The 12,986-nt window shown below is 37.4% G+C and overlaps 1 protein-coding gene across 2 annotated transcripts in view; it reads right to left on the bottom strand.

Annotated features, from left to right (window-relative positions):
• The window catches only part of LOC129257262 (neuronal cell adhesion molecule-like), a 36,076-nt gene extending 23,614 nt beyond the window's left edge, over positions 1 to 12,462 (bottom strand). Inside the window, exons 1-3 of one of the 2 annotated variants that reach the window (XM_054895547.2) lie at positions 12,242 to 12,462; positions 8,521 to 8,556; positions 234 to 336 (exon numbers count right to left, since the gene is read on the bottom strand). In XM_054895547.2, the coding sequence (XP_054751522.2) occupies positions 234 to 336; positions 8,521 to 8,556; positions 12,242 to 12,299 (197 nt within the window). In that variant the 5' untranslated portion in view covers positions 12,300 to 12,462. The remainder of the gene's footprint in view (positions 1 to 233; positions 337 to 8,520; positions 8,557 to 12,241) is intronic. The other variant, XM_054895545.2, reaches the window with a different exon arrangement.
• Positions 12,463 to 12,986: the final 524 nt, after the last annotated feature.

Below are 12,986 nucleotides of genomic sequence, written 5' to 3'. Positions count from 1 at the left end.
TGCACACAGTTACCTGTAGCAAGGGGTGGCCCCCACCACCAGAGTTGTAGACCCAAGTCGTGTGTCTTGGACTCAAGCCATGACATAAGTCGCTATTTTGCTGACTTGGGACTTGACTTGGCGCAAATGACTTGCTACTTTTTCAAGTCACACAATTTTAATGGTGTATTAAAATAAAAACTTTTGCATAATACACTGATCATAGCAAACATACTCGATAAACATAAACTTACGTTGGTTCTGGTATTCCTGAAGCTTCACATCTCATTAATAATTCCTCTCGCGTGTCAATGTTGACCGGTTCAGGCTGAACCACGATGGAAGGTGGAACATCATCTGAAAGAGCATGGAACATGAGATAGTATTAATCACACTGGATACATACTCACTAAGCAGTCATTAGACAATTATCGACTCCTGCACTGTAAATCAAGTGCAGCTACGTATGTCCACTTCAACCCATATTACAAGCGTTACAAAACTTTACTTTTACAATGTATACCACTAAAATCATGTCTGAGGGAACCTAAAAGGTCCCCAATAACTCTTATGAACTCTGAATACCTTGTAACTCTCTCTTTAAAGTTTACCATTAGGCTGACAGTATGCACCAGTTTCATTCTATTCATATACCCATTCCACTTTCCTCTCTCGGTCTTTCATTCTTACTGTCTGTCCTATTCAGAACAATGAATGAAAGTAGAGAAAAGTGAATATCCCTAGAATTCATCTTCACAGAAAAATAAGTCTCTAAAAATACACATCATTTCAAAAAGACAAATCTAAGTGACTGTATTTAAAATGCTGTCACAGCTTCAATAGAATTTTGATTTACTAGATCAAATCAAATCATAGTAGTAATGAAGCAGTTCTAACTTTTCCCTTGGTTCTGATATAATAATAATAATTTCAAGAGAAATTAATTATTTTCAATCTCTTTTCTATTCAGCAGTGTTTTGATAATAGTATAGATGGATCCCTCAACAAGATGTTGATGTAAAAAATGCCATTAGCATCACAAGTTAATTTCTTGCATTCACACAAGAACTCTCTTCCTGACATGCTATTACATCTCACATAATGTACCCCCAGTAATGCAATGCCTGAAAATATGATGATAATGGCTTTCATGCATAGACGTGACATGTGAGTTTGGACTGGGTCAACCTGAACACTATTTCTCAAGCAATGAGAAAGTAGATCTCCCCTAGGGCTTTCGCCATCGTTAATATTTTGCTTTGCCAATGGCAGGTGGTATCCATGTGGGTGTGAACGTTGGCACTTTGCATGCAGGGGACCTCATTACAAACCAACCATAGAAAGTGGATTCTTATTTATTCCTCCAATCATCATCAATTTCTTCTTCTCTGTTCATAATTCTGGTGTGATCATCTGAACTCTAGACTGTTCATCTGCCACCAGCATGAACATCTAAATTGAGAGCGACAGACCTTGAAATCTGATTTAATTTTGCAATCTGTCTTAGATATAGAAGTCTGTAAACTGCTGGGAAATGCCAGCTGGGGATAGGGTCAATTATTCATTCATAGTAATCAGAAAAAGCACTCCATAAGACCCACAAATGACAAAGGTGATAATTTCATTAGATTGTTTACCTTTTCCACAATAGTTTTCAACAGGAAAGGAAATAATTTTTATTCCATATTTGGGTGATTGCAGAATTTGGGGAGTATTTCTTTCATTTGAAGGGCTACTTTTTAGGGGTAACAAGCAATTATGCAGAAAAAGCAAATATCATTCTTCTGCCATGGTCAGAATATAAATTTTTTATAATCTTGAATATTTTTTGTGACAAATCTTGGAGCGACTCTAGAAAAAAAAATGGTTGCCTCAAAGCATGCATTTTAGGGGCTATTTGGGCTGTCATGCTGGTTTCAATCTAACACCCTTCCCCATTGAACTCCAGACTTGGTTGGCAAAAATCTTTGTACCTTTTCCAACAAGACTTGGGTACAGAGGTCCTGAACCACCTCTTGGCCTTGCCAAAAGGCCATAGATGGGAACACATTTATCAGAATATATTTATCATTTTCACAGAAAAAATATAATTGCTATACATTCATTTAACTCTCGTAGTACCAGGATGTATTGCTTGGCTTAAGATGCTACCAAATCTCAACCATCTTTACCTTTTAAACACCTACAGTTAAAACACAGTCAATTCCAAAATGAAATGCATAATACAAAGATTGCGGAAACTTTATAACCCTTTTCAAATGATACCTCATATTCTATGCATGAGAACTTTTGTGGAATAGAACCAAGCACCTTATTGACATTAAAGTTTCATTTCTCATAATGGCATTTGCCTATTACTTTATCATGCTACACAGTAAACCCTTGCAAATCTGAACCCTTTTTACAAAACCCTGTTGTAATAGTTATTTTAAAAGATGATATCTATCTTCCTGAATTGTATATACACTACTCAAAAAAAGTTAAGGACCACTTTTTAAAACGTACATAAAGATTTTATACAAGGTGTTTTATTTCTGGAAATACCTCAGTACAACTGTCCTAAATGTCCTTAAACACGCTGTAATCAATTTCACGCATGGGTGGTTTCAGTTGTTGCACAATGTCTCTCGCGTCACTGCACATCCTGAAAAGTGGGCCCCGAGGGGTATCAGCTACCGACATGAAGTGGTAAAAACGAATGTCTGAGTGTCTTTCAGGCAGTTCAGTAACGAGTGTGACCACCTCCTGCAGCAATAACGGCTTCACAGCGCTGTCTCATGGAGCTGATGAGGCGATTGATGTCTCTGACGTCCAGTGCATCCCATGCAGCCTCCAGAGCCACACCCAGCTGCTGCAGTCCAAGTGGATGGGCTTCGAGCTGCTCGAGACTCCTCCCCATCATGTCCCAGACGTGCTCTATCGGGTTTAAGTCCGGGGACCTCGCTGGCCACTCCATACGCTCAATCCCCTGGCCCTCAAGGAACTCGGTCACCACCCTAGCTCGGTGGGCACGGGCATTGTCATCCATGAAAATGATGTTTTGTCCCACATTTTCTGCAAATGGCACCACTATAGGTTCAAGGACCTCATCCCTGTACCTCACTCCTGTCATTGCTCCCCCTGGGACCACGTAGAGACGAGTACGGTTGGCGTAGGTGATGCCTCCCCACACCATGACGCTGCCTCCCCCATAACGGTCATGTTCTGCAATACAGGGGTCTGCAAATCTCTCTCCTGGTCGCCTCCAGACTCTCGAACGTCCATCATTGTGGTCAAGGGAAAATCTGCTCTCATCTGTGAACAGAACTCTACGCCATTGCTGTCTGGTCCATCTGACATGCTCCCGGGCCCAGTTGAGACGAATTCTTCTGTGAGCAGGGGTGAGTGGGACACACTGAGCTGGCCGTCTGGCATGCATATTGGCTCTGTGAAGTCGGTTACGGATTGTTTGAGTGGAAACAATCACTCCAGTTGCTGCAGCGAAGTCATTGTTGAGGCGGCGTGCACTGTGAAAGCGGTTGCGGAGGCTGAGATTCGTCAAGTAGCGATCATCTCTAGGGGTTGTCGAAACTGGTCGGCCACTGCGGAGTCTCTCGGAGTATAGCCCTGTCTCTCGGTGTCTTTGATTTGCTCTGCTAATGACACTGTGTGACACGCCCATCATTCTGGCTACTCTTCGCTGACTGAGGCCAGCTTCCAGCATCCCTAGGGCTCTGGCTACATCTGTTTCACTTAGGTGGTGTCTTGGCATTGCTGTTGTAGGCAAGTTGTTGATTGTACAGACTAAAGACGGAAAATGCTTTGGAAGACACTTGTCTTATGGCCCACTGCAATGATGCCAGAGACATCATGAAAGAACTGCATGTGTGAAATTGATGTCATTGTGTTTGATGGCATTCTGGACAGCTGTATCTTGGCATTGCTATTGTCAGCAAGTTGTTGATTGTAGAGACTAAAGACAGAAAATGCTTTGGAAGCCACTTTTGTACGGGCACATTGCAATGATGCAAGAGACATGAAAGAACTGCATGTGTGAAATTGATTTCATTGTGTTTGATGGCATCCTGGACAGCTGGATAGCAATGCCAAGACACCACCTAAGTGAAACAGATGTAGCCAGAGCCCTAGGGATGCTGGAAGCTGGCCTCAGTCAGCGAAGAGTAGCCAGAATGATGGGCGTGTCACACAGTGTCATTAGCAGAGCAAATCAAAGACACCGAGAGACAGGGCTATACTCCGAGAGACCCCGCAGTGGCCGACCAGTTTCGACAACCCCTAGAGATGATCGCTACTTGACGAATCTCAGCCTCCGCAACCGCTTTCACAGTGCACGCCGCCTCAACAATGACTTCGCTGCAGCAACTGGAGTGATTGTTTCCACTCAAACAATCCGTAACCGACTTCACAGAGCCAATATGCATGCCAGACGGCCAGCTCAGTGTGTCCCACTCACCCCTGCTCACAGAAGAATTCGTCTCAACTGGGCCCGGGAGCATGTCAGATGGACCAGACAGCAATGGCGTAGAGTTCTGTTCACAGATGAGAGCAGATTTTCCCTTGACCACAATGATGGACGTTCGAGAGTCTGGAGGCGACCAGGAGAGAGATTTGCAGACCCCTGTATTGCAGAACATGACCGTTATGGGGGAGGCAGCGTCATGGTGTGGGGAGGCATCACCTACGCCAACCATACTCGTCTCTACGTGGTCCCAGGGGGAGCAATGACAGGAGTGAGGTACAGGGATGAGGTCCTTGAACCTATAGTGGTGCCATTTGCAGAAAATGTGGGACAAAACATCATTTTCATGGATGACAATGCCCGTGCCCACCGAGCTAGGGTGGTGACCGAGTTCCTTGAGGGCCAGGGGATTGGGCGTATGGAGTGGCCAGCGAGGTCCCCGGACTTAAACCCGATAGAGCACGTCTGGGACATGATGGGGAGGAGTCTCGAGCAGCTCGAAGCCCATCCACTTGGACTGCAGCAGCTGGGTGTGGCTCTGGAGGCTGCATGGGATGCACTGGACGTCAGAGACATCAATCGCCTCATCAGCTCCATGAGACAGCGCTGTGAAGCCGTTATTGCTGCAGGAGGTGGTCACACTCGTTACTGAACTGCCTGAAATACACTCAGACATTCGTTTTTACCACTTCATGTCGGTAGCTGATACCCCTCGGGGCCCACTTTTCAGGATGTGCAGTGATGCGAGAGACATTGTGCAACAACTGAAACCACCCATGCGTGAAATTGATTACAGCGTGTTTAAGGACATTTAGGACAGTGGTACTGAGGTATTTCCAGAAATAAAACACCTTGTATAAAATCTTTATGTACGTTTTAAAAAGTGGTCCTTAACTTTTTTTGAGTAGTATATCTGTCATCATAATACATCTTTATCACTGAAGTAACTATCTGTTAAAAATACAGAGTCACTGAACTATATGTAGTTGACAATAAGTTTCATGTGAATGTTCTGTAATTGATTTTAATGTATTTTTGTTATTGTATTCCAGGGCCTCTAAGTATAACAGTGTTTGAACCACTGACAGAGTCATCCTGGTAAAATAAGACGTAATAAATAAAATAAATAAATAAAGTCTCTTTTCACTGTAAGCATTAAAACATTGGACTCACTTAGCTCATTCACTATCACCAAGACTGTATAAATGGGATCTGATTTACCCATGACATTTCAAAACAAATTCTAGAAGAAATCAAACAAACGTATTGATTGATCTCTGTGAAATATTGGATTGAGAGAGGCTTGTAATTCAAGGAAATCTAAACATTGACCAACACCAACACTTTGGGATGTTTTAATTCCCATATTGATGAAGGGGCACGTTTTTGAGGCTTCTAAATAAATATACCTGCAGCCAGTATCACAAAGATTAGTGGCTGATTGTACAATTGATTTTCATGATCGATTGTACATTGTGGTCAATGTGAACTATTGTAAAAAATTTGTCCCATGAACAATATGCTAAATTTTTCATTATGGAACCTTTGGGGTGTTTCAGAAGAACTGAATCATGCTAACAAATCAATGTGCTCCAGTATAAAATGCATTCCCAATGCGAAGTGTTGTATATTGCATTCATCTGAAAATTTAATTGCAAATTTAAGTCAAACCATGGAGAGAGAATTTACAAATTCATTCTCTATGGTCAAACTTAACAATATGTGAAACCTCACCCCCCATCCCCTCATCAGTAGTTACAATGTTGATAAGAAGTCTTGAGGACTTCAATGTAAATAGTAAGTACAAAGAAACTGTTTGTAGCATGAAAATCCTGACTACTCAAATCAACACTTCAATGCAACCTAATGAGTTGGAACCCCAGTTGCTTTTTCTTTTTTTCTTTGTAATGCTAAAGATAATTACCAAATTCTATGAATAAAGACAACACTTTACATTTTACAAATACATTTTTCCACTGACAGTGCAAATTCATGAGTTCCATTCATATTTTGTGGGAATATTTAACACCTAAAAAAGATAAGGTTATAGCTTATATGCTGAATATTTTGCAGCCTAGCCAATAAACTGTGGAATTTCCACTCCCTTATAACCTACTGTATACCAATAAAAATGAATGAAAATGCAATCAGATTGCAAAAAACAGCTTTATGTGACATACCGTCTTGCAGCAAGCAATCTCAATTTTAAAAAATACTTCGATTTAATTGGAACTACAAAAACAAATAAAATAAATGTAGTAAATATGATATGTAATGTTGAGTAATGCAGGACCGATTCCTTTCCAGTCGCTTTCCAGCCAATCTGTTTGATCATGGACCTAATAGTAGGTTCATGGTTTGATGTACCAGTTTTTTTTTTCTATAGTGCTATATTTTGATAGGAAGTGAGCCAGGCCAGGCACAATCACTCTTGTTTGTCACCCGATTAATCAAGATTAATGCATTGAGCAAGAGGCTGGTGTTGAAAATATGAATTCGCTAATGGTAAAAATGCTAATGTACCCTTTGTGCTGACTAAACTGAGAACAGTATCCAGCCAACTGACAAAGTATGCCCATGAAAGGACCCTTGATTGCCAACTACACTTTACGGGAGTCCCCCCCCCCCCTCCTTCTAAGCTTCATTTTTTCATAAAATATTTAAATCAGACCTAAGGTAGCGTTACTTGTACCGTTCTACAATAAACTTTAAATTTGTATTGGAAAAACCTGCACATTAGGTTTAACTTATCCTTGGCAGTTGATTTTCAGTTAACTGTGATCAGCATGTCTAGCTGCTAAGCCAATAAAAGCTTTTGCCTATTTTCGTTAAATTATTATTACCTTGAGCTAAGTAGTAAATGTACATCAAGAGATATTTGGAAGCCCTCTTTACTGAGGAATCACTTATGAAAATTTTTCCCTAAATTTCCTAAGATTATTAAGGTTGCATCCCATTTTAAAAAATGTTTTTGTACTGGTGTTCCCTCTTATCTCCAAGTTCAAAGAAATACAATTTAACCAGTGTTCCTGATTAATGTATTTTGTTCATCAAAATTACTTGAAGTAGGCCTTGTGGGATGAAATGTATTGTATAAAATTTGATTTGTCCACAACTTCTTATAATTGAGTATAGCTGTTAAATTAAATCACATACATGGCACAGGCCTATTCATTTTAAAGAAGAAACAAGAGTCACTTGACAACTCACTTCCATGCATACATCTTTCAATACTGGGACTATTTATATTTCATCTTTTTACTCAACTCAAATGAATAAATACATGTCATAATGAATATTCAATATACCACATAATTAGTAAATATAAACTCCAACCTATGAATATTAATAAATATGTAAGTAAACAAACATACAAATAAAACAAACAGAAATATAATTTTGAATGATAATGAATTTTAACATTAAATGAAAAGACAAGAAATGGAAACATAAGGCAAAAATATAATACAAGTGTAAAAGTGGTTTACAAGCAAGGGATGAAGAAAAATAAAGTAGATGTAAAATAGTGATAAGAAAATATTATTATGAGACACTCACAAAAAAATGAAAACATATATAATCAATTTGCTATTCTACTCATGAATTTTATATTTTAGAGAAACACAAATAAACAGTAAACATATAAGCTTTACATGCAACACTGCAAACTGAATAAAGATCTGTTGAATGTTAGAATGGTAATTTCTTTTACAAGTTGTGATAGTCAATATTATTCATTCCAATTAATTTAGTTTAATTTATTTTTTTTCTCCAGGATAATGGTAACTCCAAACATGTATCTAACTTTGTAGGTATAAAATTTTATTTTTGTGTTTGTGCACAAAATTTCTGCATTTTTACAGTAGACTTGCAAACAAAAAAGGACAAATATATTTCAAACGACCTTGCTTTTGAAAGAATCGTGCAACTTGATGAAACATCTACAGATTTTTTTCTAAAAGGGAGTAAGGCAATGCAATTTTGAAAAGATGAAGCAAAATTGAAGGAATGAGCTGCAACAGTTAGCAATTACATTAGCAAGCAAAAAACAAAATTACAAAATAACTTGGGGAAACTTATACCTTCACTCGGCGATTGGGCGTTTGTTCTTGGGAAAACTAAAATTCAATTTAAAAAAGAGGATGGCAGCAGGAAAAGCAGAAATAATAATTACAATCAAAGACATTGCTCATCAATTAATATCACATTACTATACAGGCAGGTTGTATGCTATATACTGATTTAACATTCATCTTTAACATCTCCTCATACTGCTAGTTTGGTCTTTTAACAGAAAAAGGATCAAGATGAGATCATGAGACACCAATGATCACCCCCAAATAACTTGTATAAACTAAAAATAAGCTTTATGAAAATGAACAAGTTTGGACTCCACATTGATATAATGGGTCTGCATGGGTTCAAATTTCAAGTATCAAGAATCAATGATTTTATCATTTGATGATTTATTCTTTAACTTCACTAATATTATAATTTCAAGAGGGATCTTGAGGCTTCCCTTTACCATGTGAATTAACATATGAAATGCAATACTATAAAATTTAATAATGTTGTTAATTCAATCATACTGCTGGGCAATTCCACAAAATATGTACTTCCAAACTCTATATACCGGACATTCATGAATTTTTCCGTCTCTGATTTCTTGTTCTTTTGACAGTCTGTAATGTTCTCAAAGACCATGGCTTGGTCAGTGTATGAAGTGAAGTAAGACTTGAGAAAGATGGGGGTTGGACATACAAAAAGGTTGATTATTTTATGGAATTGCCCTGCTTTATCCCACAATCTTAAAATCAAACTTGCTTATAACTAAATTTTACTTAACCATAATATGTGAGTTATAACATATTAAATACAATACTATAACATTTTTTATAATGTTGTTAATACAATCAGACTGCTATATCCCACAATCTTAAATACAAACTTGCCAATAACTAGATAAAAGGGTCAGCTGGGTGCAACTGTTTTTGTTCCCCCAACTATTTTCTCTGCTCATTTGACGCGAAAACATTAATTTTCTTACAAGAATAAAGTATGACTAAACACATGAGTTGCACCTAGCAGACTGGTCCTCTAGTAATAAAATTTCAAAGTAGTGCAAAGTCATCATGACCTTTTTGTGCAGTTTCATTAGATTTAATCTTATAACAAAATTAGGTGAATATTATTAAGGAGGTTTGAGGTATACACTGTGAATAGACCCATATATAGTTGAAACTTGCCAGTACCTGTTGGATATTATTTCTGATAGTTCATGTATATTCCAACGCATAAAATAGATTACAAACCTCATTTAATGAGTAGTCTTGAAATATTAAATAAACCATTATTTTGGCGAGCAGTTCCTGTTGCATAAATATTCATATTAGCAGAAGGTGAAAAAAAAACAAATTATTTCTGTCATATCACATCAACATTATCAATCAGACAAAACTCATACAGAGGAAATCATTTCTGACAAAATAAAATCTAGGAATTTGCTAAAGGGTGGGCATCTACAAATACTGCAGAAAAGAAAAGAGATAAACAGTAAAATGGCAAAATATTGAATATCATACATATACTAGCCAAGACTGCAGTAAGTAACGCAGGGTACAAACTGCACTATGATTTTTCTAATGAGCAGAAAAGTTCAAAAATTGTATAAATACTGTATGTCTAATTTCATACAGTGCATATACTATGAATGCACAATACACTTATCAAACTATATATACATCATGTAACTCAATGTGTGTGTGGGTGAGGGTGTGTGTGTGTGTGTAAATTAAAAAAATATAAGAACAAGGGAGAAGAATCTCTAGTTGGATGGGTAGAGAATGGGGGAGGGGGGAGATGTTGGCCTTCATTGGTCGAGGGGGGGGGGGGTTATCAGAATTTTTTTTGTTACTTCTAAAGAGCACCAGTGCAATGGAGCCTAGATGACCAAAGTCATATTTGGGAGTGAGATGAATAATTCATGAGTCCAATAACTCATTAAAAACCAATCACTTGATCTCTTCAAAGAGAAGTAAATATTTGCCTGACTTCCGTATCTTCTTGATGAAGCAGTGGGCACAGGGGATGCTGAAAGCCATGGAAAACAAGCTTGACTATGATACATAACCCAATAATACGTTGGGTATTATCTTGCTCCAGAGCTAATACATTATACACTAATGAGGGTTGTTACCATGGAAACCAACTATATCTCCAGACTTGTTGGATATTTGATGGAGGAATTGATGTTTGTTAGGTACATCAATCAACAGACAGGGATTTTTAAACAGTATTTGCTCAAATTTAATGGAGAAGAAATATATTTTGAGTAAACAAATGAGACTGATTTTGACTTAAGGTGTAATAAGAACAAGTAGGAAAAAAATAATATCCAAATTTACTTTGTTTTGTAAGAAATGCTTATTTCAGTCACCCTTTGCCTTTAAATACAGAGCTGGAGTAGAGACAGTAGTAAGGGATACATCAGAAATAAAAAGATGGACAGCAAGAGATAGGGTGCCTTCAATAGAGTTCTTCAAATAAAAAATCATAACCCAAACACAAAACACAGTAACTGTGAGAAAGCATCCAAGTGATGTTTCATTAACACTGATTCTCCCTCATTTTTAATCCCAAACACATGACCCACAAAAAATCAGTCAACTTGAAATGTCAGTAATGCTGGTCTGAACCAGAAAATTATTCATCAACTGTGCTCCTGCAGGATCACCATTCAAAATTGCATCTTATTCAACTTTCATATTTATGTTTTGGAAACTGGGATTCTTAGGTGCAAAAAGGTTTGCAGAATGGAAACAGATAGTGTAAGCCAGAGCAAATGAAAAGTATTTGAGAGAGGATAGGAGTGATAGGAAAGAAAAAAAAGTAGACAGATCCTGATCCAATTTAATTGAAATTGATGGACTCCATGAAGGATTATGTGGCTTTTTGGCTCCACTGAATAAGTGCACTGATGCTCTCTATCTGGGCTTATTTTTGTCATTTTTTCCTCAAGATCTATAATTATTAAGAAGTAATTACAAACTGATCTGATGATTGCTGATGCTTAATAGCATCTTCCATATTTCAAAAGTCATATTTAATTGGTTTTCTGCGACTGAGCCAGCAGCTACAATAATAAATAATTCCGAATGTGAAGGGTGGTATACATGTATATAAAGAAATGTTAATGTGCAAGAGCAATATGAAAACTGCACAATTATAGAATTTAACAGTGATTTTCTAGAGGAAGGTGGATCATGAGATTTCATGTGATAAGATTGAAATGTGTAGTATTTTGCAAATGTATATATATTATCTAAATCACTAGTGTGGTCATATCTTCTTTAAGTTATAACAGCATTCCAATATTTTCAAAAAGCATGAATGACTTTGAAAGTAATATATCTCTTCTATGGGAATATAATTATGCTTGATAAGGTAAGAAAAAGTGAAGTGAAAGAAATTTCAGAATGATTGTGGATTCTTCTCTGCTGCACTTTTCTAGTTTTATTCAAAGGTACAAATACAAAGAAATTGTCATTTAGAGAGAGGTTTTGCTCATGTATAAAGGAACATGTATATTCATATTCTATTCCTGTCAAAGATGAAAATATGAGCAGTATTGATTTTTTTAAAAGTTATATTGATTTATTTTTAAACATTTTTCGTTTTGCTCAATACACTGCAATGAGATGGACAGCTTAATACATAAGACATTCTGGACAAAAAAATATAAACAACTTTTATCATCAGATACTAATTCACTTCAGAGGTAGTACAACAGCTGAAATTACTTACATGCAAGTGTGAGTGTAGAGATGCATAGGAGCAGACAGATGGGGCTGAAAGAATTCATATTTGGTTGGTGTGATAGTTAATGATCCAATAAATAAAATCAAGGTGTTTGGACAGTTCTGTCTTTCTTTCCCTCTCACTCTCTCCAGCTATCACGTTCTCTCTTTCAGGGGTTCTCCCTCTTTGGCAGTAGAAAGCTCCTTGGCTGTCTTAAGACCTGTAGAAAATATAAAAGAAATGTTTGATAAGGAGGCATTTTGTAAACCGATCAAATTAAGTATTTGATAATTCATGAACCAATTCAAAACCCAAGCAAAGTCATTTCCAACCATGGATGTAAACATGCTTTGTGTATAGACATGAATGGAATACATTTTGTCTGCTGTCTGCATTAAAGAAATGAATATTAATTGATGATTTACAAGAGTAGGATTTAGATAGGGTGGGGGGGGGGCAACAAATCATGATACAGAAGAGAAACCAAAAATGAAAGGAAAAGCTTAAGTACAAAGTAAAATACTAATCAAGATGACCTTAAACAAATTTGCTACCAGCTCCAGAAGCCCTCCCCTGTGACTGTTTTCTTCAAATTCAGGGATGGAGGAATGGAAGGATGATACAAACTCTTGGATTGAGAGGTATTACCGAGATGGAATTGGGAGCCCAGCGGAGTAATCCTACCGCACCTCACCACGCTGATTGATTCTGATCACATGACTCATAAAGAAAACATTAAAGACTGGTACAT

The sequence above is a fragment of the Lytechinus pictus genome, chromosome 3 (assembly GCF_037042905.1).
Source record: "Lytechinus pictus isolate F3 Inbred chromosome 3, Lp3.0, whole genome shotgun sequence".
NCBI classification, from domain to species: Eukaryota; Metazoa; Echinodermata; class Echinoidea; order Temnopleuroida; family Toxopneustidae; genus Lytechinus; species Lytechinus pictus.
This window is presented reverse-complemented; position numbering and strand designations above follow the sequence as displayed.